We start from the raw sequence: 22,341 nt of genomic DNA on the forward strand, positions 1-22,341 counted from the left end.
ATATATATATATATATATATATATATATATATATATATATATATATATATATATATATATATATATATATATCATTTTCGATTAAACTCAAAAGCTAAAAGGAATGTTAAGGCATCTTTCTTTTTTTAACATGGTAGAATTGACATTACGTGTTGAAAAAAGGGTCAGAAAATTGGAGAGGAATAAGTTGCTCGAATTTTGAAATACAAAGAAGTAGTATCAAAATCGTACAAGTATCCATCCCGATAAAATACATGGTCTTTTATGTTCATGACAATGGTCAGAATGTAACAAAGTTTATTACTGTATTTTTAATTTAGTATAATGATAGAAATATTTCTTCAACTATAGTAGAACAAATATTCAGTTATTTATGTTGTGTACCCATTATAAGAAGTATTAAATGACTGTTACACTAAGGTAGTGTTTGATGTGCATACTAGATGATAATGGAAATAGGGCAGAAAGAACAGAGCAATAATGTATGTATCCAGTAACCACTTTGATGATCTTATTGAAGATAAACAGACTTATATATAGCCTTATAACTGAAACAAAAGGATAAGAAAATGCAGAAAGCAAGGACAATAAATCAAAAACTGAATAGCAAACTACTGAATAATAGGTCGAAGCTTCGACCTATTCTCCCACTTGACTGTTGGACGAGCATACCAGATCAATGGAGAAACCCAAGAAATTCCTCCCCTTAAACTGACAAACTTAATCAGTGTCAGTTTACTTCTCAAGTAGCAGAACTCCAAGCAGATTTCTGAGCTTCACAAACTGATCCAGCTTAATGGGTTTGGTCATTATGTCTGCAACTTGGTCATTCTTATAAAATAGATTGAGCCTCTATGGATAAGCTAGGCAAAACTAAGGTAGAAAAATAAGTAGGTTGAATAATTTCTCTATTTATCTATACTATATTATAAAACATTTGACAAAAACTCTTAAAAACCATTTTTTATGCATAAAGTATTGTTTATTGATGCATATTACTTAACATTCAAGATTACAAGTAACTTGTGCATAAATACAATTTATTAAAACTTCATGTTTGAATTCGTATAACTAACTTCAAATAAACATAATCAAATAGAGAATAAACATTTCATTTTAAATATAAAAAAAACTAAAATATAATTAGGATAATCATTGACTTCTAACAAAATATTTAATTATTATCTTTATAAAAAATTATATTATTAAACCAAAAATAAAAAAATGAATTAAAGAAATACACAAAAAAAAAATGAGAACTTTAAAATAGTTAGTTTGTTATTAATATCAATATTTTTTTTATTTTTTATAATATCTTTATATTTATATTTTATTCAAAAATAAAAACATTATCGTTTTCTTAAAACCACATAAAACCGTATGATAATATCGACTAAAAAAAATTAAACACTAAAATCGAGATGTATATATAAATATATAAAACAAACTTATATATTATAATATAGAAGAAATGTCGTGCGAAAAGTAGAGTTAAATATGGATTTGTACCCTTGATCACATTTAATCTCAAACTCTCCTATGAATCCCGTTTGATACAGGGATTGATCTGATTCATCTCGATATATCTCATCTTAATGTACATCCAAGGGTTACGCTTCTTACCTTAACTCTTATTCTCACTGGATCTGAACCCAACCATTACTATAAACCATACATCCAATTAATGGAGGTATTTACGAAAATGATAAGGATTCGTTTATCATAATTTGAATATTTATAGAAGATTATCCGGATTCATTTATCATGATCAACTCTTTATATTAAAAAAAACAACTAAGAGACTGTTTGGTTCATGTCGAGTAATAAAAACGGAAATAAAAGTGAAAATAACATAGAATGAAAATATGAATGAATTTTATTCCCCCAGTTTAATCTGAAATAAAAATTTGAATTTTTGAGGGAATGAACCTATTATATTTTACTATACCAAACGGTTTATTCTATTTTAATTCTCATTTATTACTGATTAATACCTCTAACCAAACACCCCCTTATTCATTAAATCATATATTCTTTAGACTAGATGAACGACACAGGCCAGATTAAGACTCCGGTCCTAGTAAGAATTCCCAACCACATAAGGATCGGTCATGGAGTTCGTTTGGAGAACCCGTTAAGACCTTTCCCAAAGCCCGGTTACATGATGGTGGCTTGGGACCAAGACCAGCTATGAGTCCCGTCAATCCCAATTTTCGTACTTCTCGGACTTTCATCATGATTTTAAAGTTGATTTAGAGTTAATCGAGCCAATACGTTGCAGATAATGCAATTTAAGTTTTAGAAAAGGAAACAGAGATTAAAGAAATCTAGAAATAGGAAGATAGAAGCAGAAAGTGCAAATGAAGTTAGAGTGAGAGTCCCTCAAAGTATCTCATATGATCTTCAAAAGTCTCCCCATGCCTGATTTTGGCTACTGATCCATCTTCTTCAACCTTCATCATTCAACATATTTAGTTAACCCAAACTCCATACAAATATGCAAAAAAAAAAGATCACCAATTGTTCAATTGGTGCGTTTGGTTCACGGATAGCCAGACAGAACCCAACTAGCAAGGGTGAGGTAGGCGTGTGACAGGGGCGGGCGGACCCACTATGGTGCAAAGGGTGGCATGAGCCACCACTTCGTCCTCCGCAGTAGTGTAAAACAATTTAGGGTCGTGAAAGGTGCCACTGTGTAATTTTGTTGGGTGCAGCCGTATATTCCTTGAAACTACAATAATAACACGTTTCTCTTGGTAGAGTTGGTTTGTATTGTCTTTTCTCCCCTTCCGGGCGTGGGTTCGAATCCCACTTATACCATTTTCTGAGGTTTTAATTTCAGGTTTACTATGTTTCTGAACAAAATTGAGATAATTAAGGAACTAACCAACAGACTAGATTACTTTGTGAAAAATATCCAGCTTTATTTTTTATAGTCAAATGGTGCCACCACGTGAAACAATTTCTATGTCCGCCTTTGGCATGTAAAAAAATTTGTGGAAAGTTTCAAGGTTTGAACATATGACATGGGTAGTTTAGTAATTTGCCAAGTTTTGTCTCATTCACTGAAATTTGTTCCACCTATTCTGATAAGCCAAAAAACTGTGTTTTTTGTCCTCTTAAGTCCTGTCGTGTCCTTGTCTAATTGTCGAGCCAAACGTGGAACAAATTGATAATCTATGTGGATTCCAAGAATCCCAAATGCATTTAAGATTCAAAATCGAAATCTGTTGGTTTGACGTTAAGTTAAATTCAAGAAAACGTACCCAGTATTCCGGTGGGCGCATCTTAAGGTTGTAAGTTGAAGCCATGCTCATGCAGTAGGCACCGGCATCATGAACTACAAGCCCAGAATCCTGTAACCAGGAAAGAAACTCCATCAAGAAATCATTAAACCCAAATTCAAATCAACGCTTAACGAAAAGGTGGAACACGGTACCCTGGCTGGAGCGGGAAGTTCCCTGTTTTTCCCCAAAAAATCGGCCGACTCGCAGACCGGGCCCACGACATCAAAAGTCGAAACCGCAGAATCGGGAGGTGGAGGAGAAACCAATTCTATGTGCTGCATTACAACCACAATCAATGTTCTAAGAAATGTACATCGATGATCGATCAAACGGTTCGTTTGAAATTAATACAAAAAACAATTATTTGTAGACAATGGGAACATTTTAAAATTTCTTTTGGACCAATCAAGGGGATTTTAGGACACCGAACATTTGCTTGCTAATAGATTATCGGGGAACAAAGTGAATTTATACGAGTGAAATAACAAATCTTACTTGATAAGCATCGTATAGGCTAGGACGGATAAGTTCAGCCATGCTGCCATCGATCACAATAAAGTTTTTCGTGCCGTTTGTTTTTACACCAGTGACACGATTAACAAAGCAGCAAGTATTCGCAATCAGTGACCTCCCGGGTTCAATAATGAGATTAAGGTTTCGAGACAAGACCAGCTCCCGGACCTTCAGCAAATCAAACATGACAGAAAGAATTTCGGCTTAAAATTTAAAAATTTATAAGATGATTCGACAGTCAATACTCAATAGTATGGTATGCCAATAAATATATATATCCTCAGTCCCAGAATAAGTGTGGAGTCTATTTTAGTTTGTCCCAAAATAAGTGTCCACTTCCAAAATTAAGGGGCTGTTTGGTTGGTTTTCCATTTGAATGGATAAAGTTGACTGCATGGATTAATCTGTTTGTATGGATCGGGAGGGTTCTTTTTATAGATGGCAGGAGAGTGTTTTTTTAATTTGGAGGGACAGGTTGGGGAAAAACTTGGTTTTCTGGATAAAGTTCCCCCTAGAAGTTTACCGAATAAGCCACTTTCTATATCATTAAGCCATTACCAAACAGTCATGTATAGTTGATCGAATAAGTTGCGAATCCCATTAAGCTCGTTAAATTGGGAGTCCCATTAAGCTCGTTAAGTTGTGAGTCCCATTAAACTCATCAAGTTGTGAGTCCCATTAAACTCATTAAGCTCATTAAGCTGTTAACAAACAGGGCCCAAGTGTACTTTCCAATTCCACATAACATGGGAAAATTCTTTACTCCCTTTATTGTTATGAGTAAAATTGTCATTTAGTTAACTAGAAAGTGTAATAATTACACATTCCTAAAACCGTGTCTTTTTAATTGTGGACATTTATTTTGGTACAGCGGGAGAGTTCTTAGCCGGTGGGTCAATGGTGCACTGGCATCCGAGTTACCGGTAGATCCCAACCTCCTTGCAGGTCAAGGGCTCAAGCCTCACCACTCATCAAAAGAGTGGAACGAGTGTGAGGTTTGTCGTATATAAATATAATATACTTCAAATATATATGGGGGCGCTAATCATACGAGAACCTACAAAATTTTGATAATCATGAGAACCGTGCATCATGTGTTATTTCACATAACCTTTTTTCATCTGAAGCTAAGATTTGAAATATTGATCAACATATATTTGCTTCATAATATGAAACTTTTTTACGTGTTTGTGTCACTAAAATACATGTAAAAAAGTTTCACATTGTGAAACAAGTACATGTATAACAAATATATGTTTAAATAATACTTTGTTTTCTAGCAATAAATGGAAGAAAAAAAATCATGTGAAACAATACCTTAAAGTACAAGTTCTCACGGTTATCACAATATTTGACGTTCTCATTTGATTATGCCCCTATACATATAGTTCTTACTGTGTCAATCAGATCTCTGGGTGTAGGAAGTACGGTGCCCTTATGATAATAATCGATCCCAAGACCACCTCCGATGTTCAAGTAATTAATGTCAAACCCTTGGGCTCGAATTTCGTCAATGAACTTCACCATAATGGCTGCAGCATCCCTGAAGATGTCAACCTAAAACACGAATATAGATAAAAAGATAAGGTTCATGTTAGGCAAAACAAAGGGTATGGCGCCAACGGCTCCACCATACCAGTCCGACACGGATCATGGGAGAGAGAAATTGCGTATCTCAATGGCAGGTGGGTGATGTCTGGGGTCGAACCCTAGACCACCCACTCCTTTTGCAAGAATGTACACCTACTTGCCCGCTACGCTAAAGCCGTGGGGATTTAAAGAGGTTATGTTCATTTACACCATTTTCCTTCCGTTTCCATTCTCCACTTTGTGGATCTCATCTCCAAAGTTGCATCTTTTTCTCTTTTTGTCGTATAAATTGAACCCATAAAATGAAAATATCAAACAAATAATGGTATTTGCATGTTAAACGAAAGAAATAGTAAAATACCTTGGTAATGGTGGATCCAAGATGACAATGAGCTCCAACTAGCTTAAGTTCATCAGGGTACGACTTAACGGCATCTAGAAACCATTGCAACTTCTCGTTTCTAATACCAAATTTGGAGTTCTTGTTCCCGGTTGCAACATAAGGATGGACCTATTAAAAGAATAAAGATATGGTATTGGTTTTCATGTTTTTAACTATTGAAATTACATAGAAATACGGTAACAAACATGAGAAAATAGAAAAGAACCGTAAAAGATAACAACAAACAAACTGAAGTCCCATTGGATATTGAGCATCTCCATTCCCATAGCAATTAACTTGGATTTCTAATAATAAGAACAAATAGCTTGACGGAATGTTTTTGGTGTAACACTATTTATTTACACCAAATTTTACACCAACCGGAGAAGATAAAAAGAAATATACCTAGAATCTTACAAGGTATTTGTGGCCCGACAAACCAAACCAAACAAACCTAGTATATCCTACTCGAAAGTAAGGGTGGGGTGGGATGACCTGACCTCCACCCCAAAGGGTAAGGCAGTTGTTAACAACTTTCAGGTTGATCTAGTTGAATAGTCCCACATGGACTAGATTCGAACCATTTCTCCTCTACATATGATGGAACCTTTGTGCTCTCCTCAAGGGAAGGCTTTTTTAGAGAGTAATCTTGGGGTTCCACGTATTCTTACATGGTATTAGAGCCAAGGTCTACCACACTAGGGACTCAATATTCTGGGGCAATATGAATACTCATCTAGCCCCACAGGGACAATTTGTGTCTGTCTAGCCTCCGTTGGAAAGGTCGAGTTAGAGTGTCAAATCAGCTAGATTAGGACCTTCGTGCTCTCCTCTTTTGGAGAGTAATCTTGGGGTTACACCTATTCACACAATCAAAATAATGTTGTATTTATACAGACAAAAAATGTATTATTGCTAATGATTCGATAGGAGCAATCACAAACCTGAGGGTCAACATCCGGATTGATTCGAAGCAGTACATTGACCTTCTTTCCAGCAATTCTTGCAGCTGATACAATATTATCCAGATCAAATTCACTGTCTATATTAACAAAGACACCTTCTTGAGCAGCAAGAACAAGATCCTCCAAAAGCTTCCCATTTCCATTAAAAATACACCTATCGTTTCACATCCAACCATAATCTCAATACCCACAAATGAATTTTAACGGCAATTTGAAATAACAATTGAATCAAATGGTCGTGAAATTGAAAGATCGGTACCTGGTGGGATCAAAACCAGCACGAAGAGCCAATCTGAGCTCATTGCCACTAACCAAAACAGCCCCACAACCTAAACTTCTCAAATGCTGTAAAATCATGAAGTTATTATTGGCCTTAATTGCATACCCAATAACCGAATTCAATCCCTCCAAAGCATCCTTATAAGCCTCCACATTTCTAGTTATCTGAGGCTTACTGTAAAGATAAAATGGCCTCCTTTCAACGGCCTCCATGACTTCTTGAACCTTAAGATTCTCGCAGTACAAATACCCATCATCTTTTTTGGTGAAACAATGCTCAAATTTCTGGGTTTCTGGAGGTGTTTGAGATATGATTGCTCGGATACCAAGAGTTTTTGAATTGGGTTTGAAGGAAACTAGGGTTTTGGGTGTGATCGAGTTCGAAGAACGATTTAGGGTTTTGGTGAAAGACAGTGGTTGAAGTTGAAGGTGAGAAGAAGAATAAGCAACCGCCATTGATGAGGAAACTGTGAGTGAAGGTAAAGTGATGCACCTTTCTTCTACACCCTAAAATAGCGTAAGGGTTTTTGACTGAAGATGTGTTTTAGGGTAAATTACAAATATCGTCCTCATATTTTGTGAAACCTACGTTTTAGGTCCCTAACTTTTGAAAAGTCCAAGAAACGTCGTCAAGGTTTCCATTTTGTTACGGTTTTGGTCTTAGGCCATTAAGTCGGACCAATTAAGCGCCTCACGTGCTAGTCATGTGAGGGCAATTTCGTCCTTTTCCATTTGCTTTTATTATATTGCAATATAATGCTTATGGTTTTTACTAATAAAAAATGATAAATTATATCAAAATAGAAGATATTTTCTCAATTGTTCTTATTTCTACTACAATTTTATTTTTAAAGAATGTACTAAACTTTTGATGATACTAAGAAACTGTTAAGTAGCTGTTGAATGGTTTGATACAGAATAATTAAATGGTCAAAATGATTAAAAGACTTATAATGTAGTGCAAAATGAAATATAATTCTTTGGTATTTATTCATAACGAAATTAAGACACTAAATGATTAAAGATGACACAAGTATACAAAATCATTCAGAGAGTTTTAGAATAATTAAAAGGTAAACAAACAGCCTCTAAAAGATATATGATTTTGTATATAAAAAATGAAAATGTGGTTATAACTTATAAACAAAAAATTCTTACCAATTTATTTTACTAAGGGGCTGTTTACCAAACATTTACCCAGTAAGCACTTACCGGGAAAATTCAATACTATTATATATACTTACCGGTAAGATTTTAGTCAACAAAAACGGTTTTTTATGCAACAATTTACCCGATAAGAGCTGACTGTGGTAAGAGTCATTGCCCTTACTTACCGGGAAAGACTCTTGATCATTGCTTCGTTTTTATCAGGTAAGATTTTTTGTTCTTATCATATTCATTTGGTAAGGTAATATAACTTGGTAAACACTTACCCAAGTAAGTATTTGGTAAACGGCCATTAAATTTTTTTATTTAATATGTCTTATCATAGACATTAAAAAAAATCTAAAATAACTTTTATAAATAAAGACACAAAAAATAATATTTTAATACAATTTTCCAAATAAAAAAAATAAATTTTATATTTAATATCATTATCAACAATACAGACAAGTTTTAATTCTTATAATGGAGTGGATCACCATAACTTCCACTAAAATTTGATGACTCACTATTTTCATAATATTAAAAAATCCTATAAAAAATATTATATTTATTGGGAAATACAAAATAAATAAAAAAAGTTGCCTTGTAAAAATCATGAAAATGATATAACTTTTTATTTAATATATTTAATCATTGGTCATAGAAGTTATATATGAATGGTAGGAGTTTTAAATAATAAAATTAAATATTTTAAAAAGAAAATAAATAAAATGTTAACAAAAGATTAATAATTGAATTATTGAAAAAATCTATTTAAAATGTATATTTAAATCTAGACTTGGGATCGCATGAGACCAGCCTGTTTTCGTGAGACCATATTTTTACACTTGAAACTTCACAACAAAACGTTATGAAGATAACATTCACAGTGTTTTTGTCGTGAAGGTTTAGTTTTTTTATCTTCACAACGTTTTTCTGTGAAGTTTCAAGTGTAAAAAAAATGGTCTCACGTGAACCCAACCCTTTGAATCTATATCAATAATTTGTAATATCTATTTACATGTACATATTCAAGTAGATTTTTCCGAATATTTTCAATGATCTGCATACTGATCTTTAATTAATCTTTTTTTCTTATCAACTCACGGTATTTAGTCTTTTATTTGATTTTATGCCTGTATCGATATGGCTTAATTTAAGATATTTTCCTTTATCGAAACCTGCAAGTTAAAACGATATTAATTTCTTGAAAATAAATATCGGAATCCAGATCATGTGTTAACAAAAATAAACAATTGATTTGACGGACGCTTGGGTTTTGATTTATTTATTTTTGTCGATAATTGAGTTGTTAGAATAGAATCTAAAAGAAATTTATATTTAAGAACACAGGAGTCCGGAAAGGTTTGAAAGAAAGACAAGTTGTCTTTTTAAATGAAACGAGACTTAAATATTCTCGTCTGACGTTATCAATGATTTTTTTTTTTATTAACTTGGATATCCAACCCGATATGCGAGCCGACTAATCTCAGGGCGACCACCTACTTTTGCAGATAACCCGGAGTCACCGTATTAAAACCTCCGTGGCCACAAGTGATTTTTAATTGCTAACAAAGTAGTTTTTCCGTTTATCCTCCCTCCATCCTTCCTAATTTTATTTTATGTTATCATTTTTTTTTACGGATTTGAAAGAGTGAAAGTTATGAGTTGGTTATCAGTTTTATGAAGTATAATGTTATACTTAGTATGGTTCAACTTTATCTTTGTAATAGAATTTTGAGAAATGATACATAAACTATAATAATCAAACACTTATCCGGTAAGCGCTTGTTAGTAGCATTCAACAATGTCACTTATTTACTGGGTAAGATTTTAGTCAACAAAAAAGAGCATTGTATGCAACAATTTATCCGGTAAGCACCAGTCGTGGTTAGAGTCCTCACCAACACTTATCGGGTAAGACTCTCGGCCCTTGTCTCGTTCTTACCAAGTAAGATTTTTTGTCCATGTTATTTTCATCCGGTAAGATAACGTGACTCGATAAACGTTTACTCGGGTAGACATTTGATAAATGAATCCCTAAATATTAAGATGTTTGTATCGATAAACGGTATCTGATACTTAATAAGTTGTTTTAATTAAATATTTTATAATAATAATATTATACGTGTACAAACCAAAAGTAGTTAAGTTAGTTATGTGGTCAGGCACTCTGTCCCCCTGCACATGTATGACAAACTGTACACATACATACACACATACATACATACATACATACATACATGAGTCATGACAGGAATGTATACATCACACATTAATAGTGGCTGCCATGTCTAAAATTACAGACATGATCAATGTCGATTGAAAAAGACCTCGTCAAATTAAATAGAAATCTCTCCCACACAAATCTCTCCATTCAATGGACGCTTCTCAATTTCTTAGGGATTTGCTTTTTGGATGATGAGAACCTCCCCTTTCTTCTTCTCCAACTCTCCTGCCATATTTTTGGCACTGGTAATTTCCCTCTCCACCTACCTCTCTTCATACTCTACCATTTTTAGCTCGAAATCGCAACTCGTTTTTGTAATCTCCACCTTCCTTAACTCTTTGATTTACATCTTCCTGGGGGTTTATTGGTTTGTGTTGCATTCAATTTTCGTTATTGAAGTTCAAAACCCTTGGCGTTGAATTAAGTTCGGATGAATTTGTATGTTTAATCGATGAAGATTTTGTGCATCTATTATGATCATAAGTTCAATTGCAATATTGTGTAATACAGAATTTGTATGTGGATAGTTGCAAACGTATGAATTCGCAACTTCAATTCCTTCTGTGTTTTGTGAATTTGAACTTTGAGCATATCATATGAACCTCTGCAATTCTGATGTGAATTTGGTACAGGTGTAGTAGGCAGTTTAACAAGGGCCTCAAATTCGATACGGCCATCTACGTAACTGCAATCATGACTGCTGCAACGTCAGTCGGTATGTATTCCTTCTTTCAATACTGTATTTTTCTCTATTATTATGCTGTTCACAGGATACATGTCTGAGCTTTACGCCATTTATAGCCATCGAGTTAATGAAGAACAGAATAGGAAGAAATAAAAATGCAATGAGATTTTGCAACCACCATGTCATGTTATGCTTTTTTGTTTTGTGACACCCGTTTTTTCATTATTTATTCACATGATATTTGAATTGTTGATAGCGTATAGCTGAAAAACTGGGACTGAAGTTATAGATAATAAGTGTGGACTTGATGTATGATATAAAAATCGAGGGTTTAATGGAGGTAGGAATACACATAAGGGTAAAAGCTAAGAACTACATAAACAACAAACCATTTACAGTGGTGAATTCCATTTACTTTAATCATACCTGTTAAAAGCAAAGCAAGTACCATCTGCCCACTAAAGATTATGCAACAGTTGCATAGAATCCATCGTCTTTACTCACAAAACTTTTCAACAGGTTTAGAAAAAACTGACGTAGAAAACTGTGAGGAGAAGAAAGCTAAGCTATCATTTAAGCGGAGGGCAATAAATGCCTCCAACAAATTCAGGACTTCCTTTGGCAAGAAGAGCAGGAAGAACGGTAAGGTCACTTCCGTTGTTGTGGATGAGCATGATGCAGAAGAATTGAAGGCAGTTGACGCTTTTCGTCAAGCTTTGATCTTGGAAGAACTATTGCCTGCAAAGCATGATGACTACCACATGATGCTAAGGTAATAACTTTTTCTGTAAAAAAACCCTTTTGAGTTCATTATTGATGTACCATTTTATCTTCGTAGCTTCAACACCTTTTGGTTTCATTCACGATGGTAAAAACAGATTTTTGAAGGCTAGGAAATTTGATATTGAGAAGACTAAGCAAATGTGGGCTGATATGATCAAATGGAGGAAGGATTATGGCACAGACACCATAATGGAGGTACTTGTTGAAAACATCTTATTAACCATCTGTTGGAATGGCTCTATATGCAACAATTAATAGATTTGCACCTCTTTGGTTTAGGATTTTGATTTCAAAGAGAAAGAGGACGTCGTCAAACACTATCCTCAAGGACACCACGGAGTTGATAAGGATGGAAGACCCGTCTATATTGAGCAACTTGGTAAGGTTGATGCTACCAAGATCATGCAAGCCACAACCCTCGAGCGTTATGTCAAGTACCATGTGATGGAGTTTGAAAGGACCTTTATTGACAAGTTCCCAGCTTGCTCAATCGCTTCAAAAAAGCACATTGATCAAAGCACCACCATTCTTGACGTACAAGGAGTGGTACGTCCATCATCATTACATACGCACATGGGAAAGTTCATTTTTAGGAACCGTAAATTTTAAGAATCGTGAGAACCAACTATTCATGAATTATTCATTATGAATATATACTTAATTATTCATGATACTCATAATGAATATCCATCACGATATTCATCATGAATAATTCACGAAAAGTTGCTTCTCATGGTTCTCAAAATGAACCTCGCCCTTGCAACATATGCCTGAACCACTACTTGTAGCGCCAAGATTTACCTGTTCAAGATGCAAAATTAGCAAATATTGTATAACTTTGCCTTGTTTATGGATCAGGGACTGAAAAGCATGAACAAATCTGCTAGGGAACTTATCCAGCGTCTCCAGAACATTGACGGTAACAATTACCCCGAGGTACTTCGTTTCTAAAAACTCAAATTTATGAGATGGAGGTTAAAGTACACATGTTTATTTGAATGATATTTATGGTTGACTATTTATTCAACTTTCTGTACCTTATAGACTCTCTGCCGCATGTACATCATCAATGCGGGCTCTGGATTTAGGCTCTTGTGGAACACAGTGAAATCCTTCCTTGATCCAAAGACCACCTCTAAGATTCATGTAAGTTCATCCTATCTATTAACCTCAAAGAAAACTCCATTATTTATTAAGCTCAAAGACTTGACATGTCACCAGAGAGTTACTGGCCCTGTAGATCCCAAATGTCAAGGGTTTAAGCCTCACCAAACGTGAGAAGTGTGTGTGAGCTTTGTCATATATGATTTTATATACTCCCAAATAAAAGACTTGACAAGTAACTGGCTCTATCTACATATAGGTTTTGGGCACCAAGTACCAAAGCCAGCTCCTGGAAATGATTGATGCCAGGTACTTTTTAACAAAATAGTCTTTCCAACATGTCTGTTTTTGTTTTCTCCTCTTTATCAAAATTCACGCAATTTGCTAGATAATGGCAATTTGAACTAGTTCCACCTTTAACTTCAACTCATATGCATATTTTCTTATCTGTGGCAGTGAACTTCCAGAGTTCCTGGGTGGTACCTGCACCTGTGCTGATAAAGGTGGTTGTATGCGCTCAGACAAGGGCCCATGGCAAGACCCAGAGATCATCAAGGTATTACTTCCACAATTTCCTTACCTTCAAAATCTTATATCCATTTTCAGATGCTAAATGTGTTGGTGATTTGGTGTTGCAGATGGTCCGTAATGGTCAGCACAAATGTTCAAAGAATGCCATCCAAGAAGAGAAGGTCATTGCTGAGGACCAGCCTTCAAACATGGTATTTTCTCTCTGCAACATTTAGGGTCATTTTCTTTTTGAGACACGCAAAACACCTGAGGGGTGAAACTTTTATCACATGCCCATTGATGCACTCCTAATAATTCATTATAAAAACATACAAACGTTGTTTTTAACTCAAAATATTGGAGTTATCTTGAATAAGTCCAAACCACTTGATCAAGCCTCAGGCATAAGGTTTTCATGAGCAAATCTACATTTTTAAGCATTAAATAAACAAATGTCTTCTTTTTTAAGTATAAAATATTTATACACGGCAAATACTTATGCACACTCCTTATCTTTGGTGAGATTTGAACCCCTGACCTCTTGAGAGGCTGGGCTCAGTAACGTGGGTACAACTAGACCAATGACCCTTTTTTTCACTTTTTGGTGTTTCCACCTATAAATAAGAAGCGAGTAGATACTGACCTTGTTCCTTCCACAGAAAAGTTGTGTTTCCAAGAAAGATACTGAATCTCCAAAAAACCAGGTGGACATCAAGCAGCCAAGTCTCCCTCCAGTTGTGGAAGAAGTACGTTTCTGAAATCTTTTATGTATATAATATTTATATATTGCAAAACTCACAGACTCCTAACCTTTGGTGAGGCTTGAACCATTGACCTCTAGGGAGGTTGCCTTACCATAAGTTTGCTTTGAATCGATTTGTAGGCTCAGGTAAAACACCACCACCTAGCCGCAGGTGAGACAAATGACTATCCACCCATGGTTGACAAGGTTGTAGATCGTGCAAAACCAAAACAGAAGTTAGCCATCCCCAAAAATACAGATTATCATCCAATCCATAATGCTTGCAAATCTAGTGATGGGCTAGGCAACCAGCTGCTTACAGGTATGATGACCTTGGTGATGGGAGTTATGACCATGGTCCGTATGACACACAACATGCCCAAAAAACTTATAGATGCGACACTCTATTCTAGTAGCATCCATGATGATGACAATATGGTAAAAAGACATCCCAGTCCTTATAAGTTGAAAGCACCTGCCGTCTCCCCTGTTGAGTACCTCAGCATGATGAAGCGTTTGGGAGACTTGGAAGAGAAGGTTATTGTCCTCGACAACCAACCAGTGGAGATGTCCCTAGAAAAGGAGAACATGCTTAATATGACTTTGTCTCGTGTAGAAGCCTTGGAGATTGAGCTTGCTGCTACCAAAAAGGTACTTCAAACACTTTAAATCTCATGAAACTAGAAAATAATTCAGAACTAACTAGCAACTCAGTTAACCTCGAGGCTTATGCTGAATAAAAATCTCGTCCCCAAATCACATGTCCCCTCCTTGTCCACCAATCATGTGAAGAAACATCATCATGTTATTGAGGCGGGAGAATAAAAAAAGGAATCAAATAAAATAATGATGTGTGTTTGAGTGATTGGAGGGGACAGGAGATTTTTATTTTAGGCTGCACAATCATATGTTCTTGAGTTAAGAAAACTTCACGACAGTAAAAGAGTGAATCTTGAAAACATTTAAAATTGACAAACTGGACTAGTTTGTGCAAGCCATGATGGACAAATTGCATGAAAACGCAACGTACTTTTGTTTGATTCCTATTTTGTGTAACATACTTTTAAAACCTTAAACTTTGGTACCTCAAATGTCATATCTTCAACATTTAGACAGTATGCGACAAAAATAGGAATTGCACCAAACCACATTACTTTTTCATGCATTCTCATATGTAAACTAGATACCTAAATATTTTAGATGTTACCAAAATGAAGGTTCCGAAAGTACGTTACACGAAATAGGAATCAGAGCAAAGTACGTTGCATGCTCATGCAATTTTCTTCGTTATGAACTCATATCTAGCTACGTATTCTTCTCAATGCAGTCTCTTGAGGAATCCCTTCTCCAACAACGAGAGCTCGTAGCATACCTTGAGAAGAAGAAGAAGAAAAAGAAGAGGTTTTTCCGTTTCTAAACATGGAATCGAAAGCAAAGAAGACATCAAAAGTAAGGCGATATGAACCAATTACAGGAAGAAAAGGAAAGTGAGAACCGTTTTAAATGGCGATGATGTGGATTTTTGAGGCCCTGCATTTTGTGAAGGTTTGTTTTAGTAAAGAGTTCAAAGCTGTGTATAAATACTTCATTAACATTATTTGCTATTCTTCCTTATACGTCTGTGTGTACCTTTCGAATAATGTTCGAGATTGTTTCTTCGTAAATTCTTGTATTACTCCCTTTGCTCCGCCGGAATTTGAAAGGTTTTGTTAGTTCTCCGTTACAAAAAAATGTTCCTATTCTAACACCAAACCAAACAAACTCAGTATATCGCGCTCGAAAGCAGGGTCTGTGATAGCTAGACCGCTCTAACAACTCCTATCAGAGGTCATGTCCATGGAAATGTCTAAAGCCATCATGTCCACCCCAGTTGCTCATCTCACTTCCTTCTCAGTCTCCCCCACAACCGTAACACTTTGTACTCCTCTCACCGATATAGCCATCAGTCTCATGTCGCATGTGTCCCAACAACTATAGTCTTCCCTCTCTCAATTTATCCGTGATAGACACAACTCGGAATACCATGTGTTAGTATCTGGTCTAACAAGGTCCGACCATAAGGCCATCTACGCATCCTTATTTCTATAACTTCCAATTTCATCTTATGGTCCTTCCTTAACACCTAAAACATCCATATAACATGGTTGGTCTAAAAATTTCGGTTCACCTTTTGTGGACCTTCTTGTCACACAAAAACTCGTTGACTTCAGCCACCCGACATCTCAATCCGTCAGAATCATGAAGTCTAAATACTTGAAACGGTCCTTTTGGATACCCGATATCCTCCAACGTTAACCTCGACCCTCATCAAACGAAAATTGCACCACATATATGTAGCTAAGGGGCGTTTACCAAACACGCTTACCGGGCGCAAGAGTAACACACTTATAAGGTAAGGTTCTCGGTCATCAAATTGAATTGTTGGTAAGCATCTTTTACCCAGTAAACGCTTATCAGCAGGGGCGGAGCCTGAAAATTTATCTAGGAGGTGCCTATAAGTTTATATGTCTTTTAATAAATAGTTGTAAAAAAGAGTTGAAAAGCATGAGTGAGCTCAATAACATAAATATTTCTTATATTTATACAAACAAATACAAGATGTGTATAGATAACCATATATGAAAATCCTTTAAATATACATGAAACTTATGGCAAAGAATATGTGTATTCAATAAAATAAGATGTGTTTATTTTAGAACTCTCCAAAAAATTGGCAAAGGAAATTTTGATATAACTAAATAAAGTTTTAAGGTGATAATTTAGGTTGGAGACTATTTCAAAAAAAAATTGAAGTATATATTGTTTATATATGATAAATAGAACAAATAAACTCATATGTCCTTCTCACCTTTCGTGAGGTTTGAACCCCTGACCTCCTAGGAGATCAAAGACTTGCATACCCTCTGGCTCCAAGATGGCTTTGTCCTGCTTACGAGGTAATATTTTGGTCAGTAATACCAGATAAGTGCTTATACGATAAGAGTTTGGTAAACAATCCTAAGGGGGTGTTTGGGTGCTTATTTAAAGTGTTTATTAACTTATTCCGGTGTGCTATCGGTAATAAGAAGTTTTTAATGTTTGGATGGAAAAAAAAAGAAAATACTTATACCGGTTTGGCACCGGTAATCTTGGTTTTAAAAAGCGCGATGCGGTCTGAGGCGGTAAGGATCCTGGAAGCCGATGCGTGATGCTGATACGCTCGCATAACGCACGTGATGCGCCCGGTATTCAAAAAATATTTATAAATTAATTATACATATCAATTTCTACCTTCAAAATACTTACCTATCAAAATACTTCATTTATAACATAAAGTGGTTCAAAAAGTGGCATTAGAATCTTGAAAAGTTCGTGAATCGGAATAATAGAACACACAAACTACTACCATGAAGAACACAAATATCTAATAGTCCCCAATGCCTAAACTAAATGACCAAGTGACCAACTAATACTCTCCAAGATCAGCATCATCAAACCCCAACACAGGTTCATCTTCCTCATTGATTGATATGTGAGTGCTACTTCTATTAGTGGCTGTCGGCTTCTTCTATTAGGTCACCATTCAGTCTCACGTTCTATTTTTAATCAACAAAAAAGCCCAACTAAAAACTGAAAAAGGGAGCCCAAATATGAAACATACAGGATGCGCTGATGCATGCATCGTCTGATGCATGCATCGTCTGATGCATAGGTGATGCGAGCGCATCATGAAATCGCAACGCATCAGCCCATCTGATGCGTTTCCTCCAGCTCATCAGAGCGCATCACGCATCAGAGCGCATTATGTGCGCATTTTTAAACCAAGCCGGTAATAAAGAGTTTTTGATAAGTTACTCCTTTCTAACTTATTAACTTATTCCAGTGTGATAACGGTAACAAGGAGTTTTTAGTGTTCGGAGGGGAAAAAAGAGCATCTTATCTATTTGTCAGTTTATCCGAAGTGGTAACGTCATAAGCTAATCCAAACACTTTTTATAAAACTCCGGTTTGTCACTACATAAGTTGATAAAAACTTCTACAAAAAAACACAAGTTGTTTGAATAATCAATCCCAAACACCCCCTAAGTCCAGTATGGATAAAGCTGGCAATGTGGATTAGTCGGCCTATATAGATCATGTTTATGATGACTTTTTCCTAGATGGAAGCAGTGTGTTTTTTAATTGAATGGGAAAGTTGGAAAAAACTTGGCTTTCAGTATAAAACTCCCCAAAGAAGCTCACCAAATAAGTCATTTTCTATATCATTAAACCATTATCAAACAGTTATATATATAGACTTGGATCATGCGAGACCAATGGTTTTTCGTGAGACCCATAAGACTAATTCTCAACCTTTGGATTAGATATACAATCTGACAATCTGAACATTTATAAACGCCATGAGACTTCTCAATAATAACAAAATTGTCACCGTGCAACTTGAGACCATTAGATCATTGTCTTATAAAATTGATCAATGAACATAAGTTGGTCTTGCAGGTCTAACGAAAGACCCTTAGTCTCACGTGAACCTAACCCTATATGTATATATGTATATATATATATATATGTATGTATATGTTTCGTTAAGATGTTAACAAACATTGGCCAAGTGTATGAATATCCCAGTTTTCTTTCTGCAAAATCTAACAGAAGCTCCGATCGGATCAGATTGGGTTTGATATCACGAAATAGAGTATGGCAACAGATCGAGGATGAAAGGTAAACACAAAACATAACACTTACAGGCTATCGCAAATCCAGAACACTCTCCGTCTCTTTAACAATGAACCACCAAAACAACAGAAGAGCATTGCAATCGAAAACCCTAAAATTAAAGACGCATCATGAATTCAATCATCACAACGTGTAACCACTCCTACTCGCTCCAAATCCATTCCTGTGGTTATTGCAACCAAATTATAAAACAAAACATAGAAATACTTTATGGAAATCGATTACATGGTTATTCTATTATATAATTAATAAAAATAAAAAGGAAAAAATACAAGTAAAAGGACCAATATACCCTTTAATTTAACTTGTTTTTTTTTATAACCTATCTGATCTGATTAACATTAAATAACTGATCTAATCCAATCAATGGATGATTGGATCGATTCGATTCCATCCATTGGATAATTTTATTGGATATCCATCAGATATCAAATGGATGATCCAATGGGATTGAATCCATCGTGTGTTAATTCAATCCAATTCTCTAACAATGATACAAATTAATTAATCACTTTTAATATATGTTAAAACCAACACAAGGGAAGTTAAAAATTCAAAATCTTACATAAAACAAATTTCGATTTAAGCAATTTGAAAATAAATTAATTGGATAATGGTTGGATGGACAACTGGATGGTCATCAGATGATTAATTGGATGTTGATCGGTTCGGTTTTGGTCGTTTCTAGACTGTCATAAGAGAACTGACCGATCCAAATTGGAATGTTGAAATTTTCAATCTGATCCAGTTACAATTGGATATCCAATTATGGTCGGTCAGTTCTAATTGGATCGGTTGATTTTGTGCACACGTCTAGCCATAATAGTGGTTCCAACAAGTTTAGGTTCGGGTTAAAGGCTTTTGGCAAGTTGGACTTCTTGGACAACTTAGTCGTGTGACTTGAGTTGTGTGGCCCTGCACGCGATTTAAACGTTTTTTTAGGTAGGGTTGAGGGAGTCAACATCCTATCATCTACTCTACGGTTAGGGGGGGATTTCAGCTTGATTCTTAGCAAAATTTGGCAGAGATTGAAGGCACGGAAACACAACAGGAGTGAAGATTAACATATCTGCAACCATCATTTATGGGTATTGAACTGCAAAAAGGGAGTTTGCAATGATTTATATTTTGTTGAGAAATCGTGTCTACATCTATGAATTCTACTCTTCTTGTTTTGATTTTCGTCACTCCCAACATGAACTAATCTTTATATGGTGGGGGTTGTACTTTGATTCGTAAGCATGTGAACACACAAAGTCGTGATTTTAATAGGTTTTTCAGTTAACGAAGTTGGTGAATTTGTGGTTAATACTATTGTCAGTCTGATCAACTAGCAATTGATCCATTTGTCATGAATTAATTTGAGAAAAGTAATTCATGGTTAGAATTTGATTTATCCATCTAAGGGTGATAACCTGTATAGAGATATATCAGTTAAGTTTTAGTGATTTTCAGTATACTTAATGAATTTATGTTATCTGTGTTGATATCAAGAGATAAAACCTGTATTTCTAGAAATAATCTTGTTATAACTCGAGAGAGAACAACAAAAGAAGTTACGGTTGTACTTCATTCACTTAATTGAATTACCTGATAACTATTACAACTGCAGTATTCTATGTGGAAACCACTGGGGCTCCAACTCCCAACTGCTTTTCTCCTATAAAGTTTCTAACTTTGTGTTCGCTTGCTTTGTTAAAGATTTTCAGTAGCTAATTAACCGTTTAAGTATTCCATCAATCATTCAAAATTGACCATCCAATTAATAGTAACTGTAAACCCACCTATCAGCTACAATACCCAAGAATGCCCAAAGCACATCAAGATTAATATATAATTCTCTTTTCGTACATCAAAACCGTCGGTCAAATATTTGTTATAATAAGAATGTTACAACTGCTAAAAACTTGAGGTAAAACAAAATTCGTCGTTACATAATTTGTGCAGTAGAGTACGTCAAGATCTTACTGGGTTTGATTCCGTTTGGGTTGAAGAAATAATATGGCCTTCGACTTAAGAGTTTGGGCTAAACACGTCATGTTTTTACAGAAATAATAATATATATTATATGACACTTAAAAACAACTGATTAAAATTTTTACAACTGTTCAAATATCTTTCCACATTACTTTTCAAATTGTCACGAGAGCAACTCACCCCCAACTATACCACTTGTGCTCATCAAAAAGGTAACAAACGAGCTCAAATGTATTGCACCGGAATAGTAACAACGGATAAGGTTACTTTAAAATATGTCTTTATTTGTTTATTTTCCATTGTTTTTTTTTTGCATTATCAAAGTAATTTTGTCATGTAGATATTGCAATTTGTTGCATAAATAATTGCACTTTTGGTTTATATAGATTGGCTTCTTTTTAATTTTTTTTAATTAACCTAAATATCCAATCCGTTATGCGAGCTGACTAATCTTAGGGCGATCACCTGTTTTGCAAATAGCCCGGAGTCACCGCATTTGAACCTTCGTGACCACAAGGGGATTTTTATTCCTCCTTGTATTTGAACTTGGGACCTCCTGATACTTTTGACCTGTGGAGCCAAATTCAAACCAATCAAGCACCACATTTGTAGTTAAATATAAAATGTGAAATATTTTATATTGTGGTTAACACCTTTGGTTATTTTTTTTTAAACATTTATGAGATAAAATGGTTAAATAAAATGTGTTTATTTAAATTTATGGATTAGACATAAAATCATGGATCGAAAAACCCTCATTTGGTAACTTTCAGGTTTTGGGTTGTTAGAATCCGAAGTAACTGAAATGAGTAGTTCTACTGAGCGAATTTTGTCAGTGTGTTTGGTATGCAAAACGAAAATAACCCGATTCAAACCGAGTTGCTAAATTCGTTTACCAGAATGAATTCATCATTCGTTTAAATATACCATGAATTCATCATTGTTATTTACAAAAATACCCCACCTATATTATTATTTATAATAAAATGATATAATTCTTATCATTATTAATAATTTTAAATAATTAATAGTATTTATAATTTAATTTCATATACGTGTTTATAAATCAAACAATAGAAAACAAAAATGTATTAAAGTATAATTCTATAATTCATCATTGTTTATATTTCAATTTGTATAACCAGATTCAAATGAAGAAATATATTTTTTTTATGTGTAGATTACATGAAAAAGTAGCGTACTTTAACTTGATTCCTATATTGGATAACGTACTTTCAGAACTTCTAATTTGGTAATTAAGATGTAAAGTTTTAAACATTTAAGTACCCGAGTAACCGGTTGAGAACTAATTTTAGATTTAAAAAAAGACTAATTTTAGATTAAAAAAATATATGTCGCTAACCACGTCAGCAAATAATACCGAGTTGGATATCATATCACTCACCACATCAACATGATAACATGTTACTAT

The 22,341-nt window shown here is 34.8% G+C and overlaps 2 protein-coding genes across 2 annotated transcripts; one reads left to right on the forward strand and one right to left on the reverse strand.

Moving 5' to 3' along the window:
• Positions 1-2,228: 2,228 nt before the first annotated feature.
• Positions 2,229-7,518, reverse strand: LOC112507140 (diaminopimelate decarboxylase 1, chloroplastic-like). The gene is made up of 8 exons (XM_025111578.1): positions 6,997-7,518; positions 6,717-6,891; positions 5,752-5,901; positions 5,196-5,357; positions 3,783-3,968; positions 3,440-3,562; positions 3,267-3,356; positions 2,229-2,453 (listed from the first exon to the last, which is right to left on the reverse strand). Exons 1-8 carry the CDS (start codon positions 7,470-7,472, stop codon positions 2,367-2,369), a joined length of 1,449 nt encoding a protein of 482 aa, XP_024967346.1. The 5' UTR covers positions 7,473-7,518; the 3' UTR covers positions 2,229-2,366.
• Positions 7,519-10,544: 3,026 nt separating this feature from the next.
• LOC112507139 (phosphatidylinositol/phosphatidylcholine transfer protein SFH3-like) lies at positions 10,545-15,947 on the forward strand. Its single transcript, XM_025111577.1, has 13 exons — positions 10,545-10,637; positions 11,025-11,107; positions 11,597-11,849; positions 11,956-12,055; positions 12,140-12,406; positions 12,719-12,796; positions 12,905-13,006; positions 13,224-13,273; positions 13,421-13,520; positions 13,603-13,686; positions 14,134-14,220; positions 14,358-14,867; positions 15,544-15,947. Exons 2-13 carry the CDS (start codon positions 11,086-11,088, stop codon positions 15,631-15,633), a joined length of 1,743 nt encoding a protein of 580 aa, XP_024967345.1. The 5' UTR covers positions 10,545-10,637; positions 11,025-11,085; the 3' UTR covers positions 15,634-15,947.
• The last annotated feature ends 6,394 nt before the right edge of the window (positions 15,948-22,341 follow it).

The sequence above is a fragment of the Cynara cardunculus genome (assembly GCF_001531365.2).
Source record: "Cynara cardunculus var. scolymus isolate 2C chromosome LG 2, CcrdV1, whole genome shotgun sequence".
Lineage (NCBI taxonomy): Eukaryota > Viridiplantae > Streptophyta > Magnoliopsida > Asterales > Asteraceae > Cynara > Cynara cardunculus.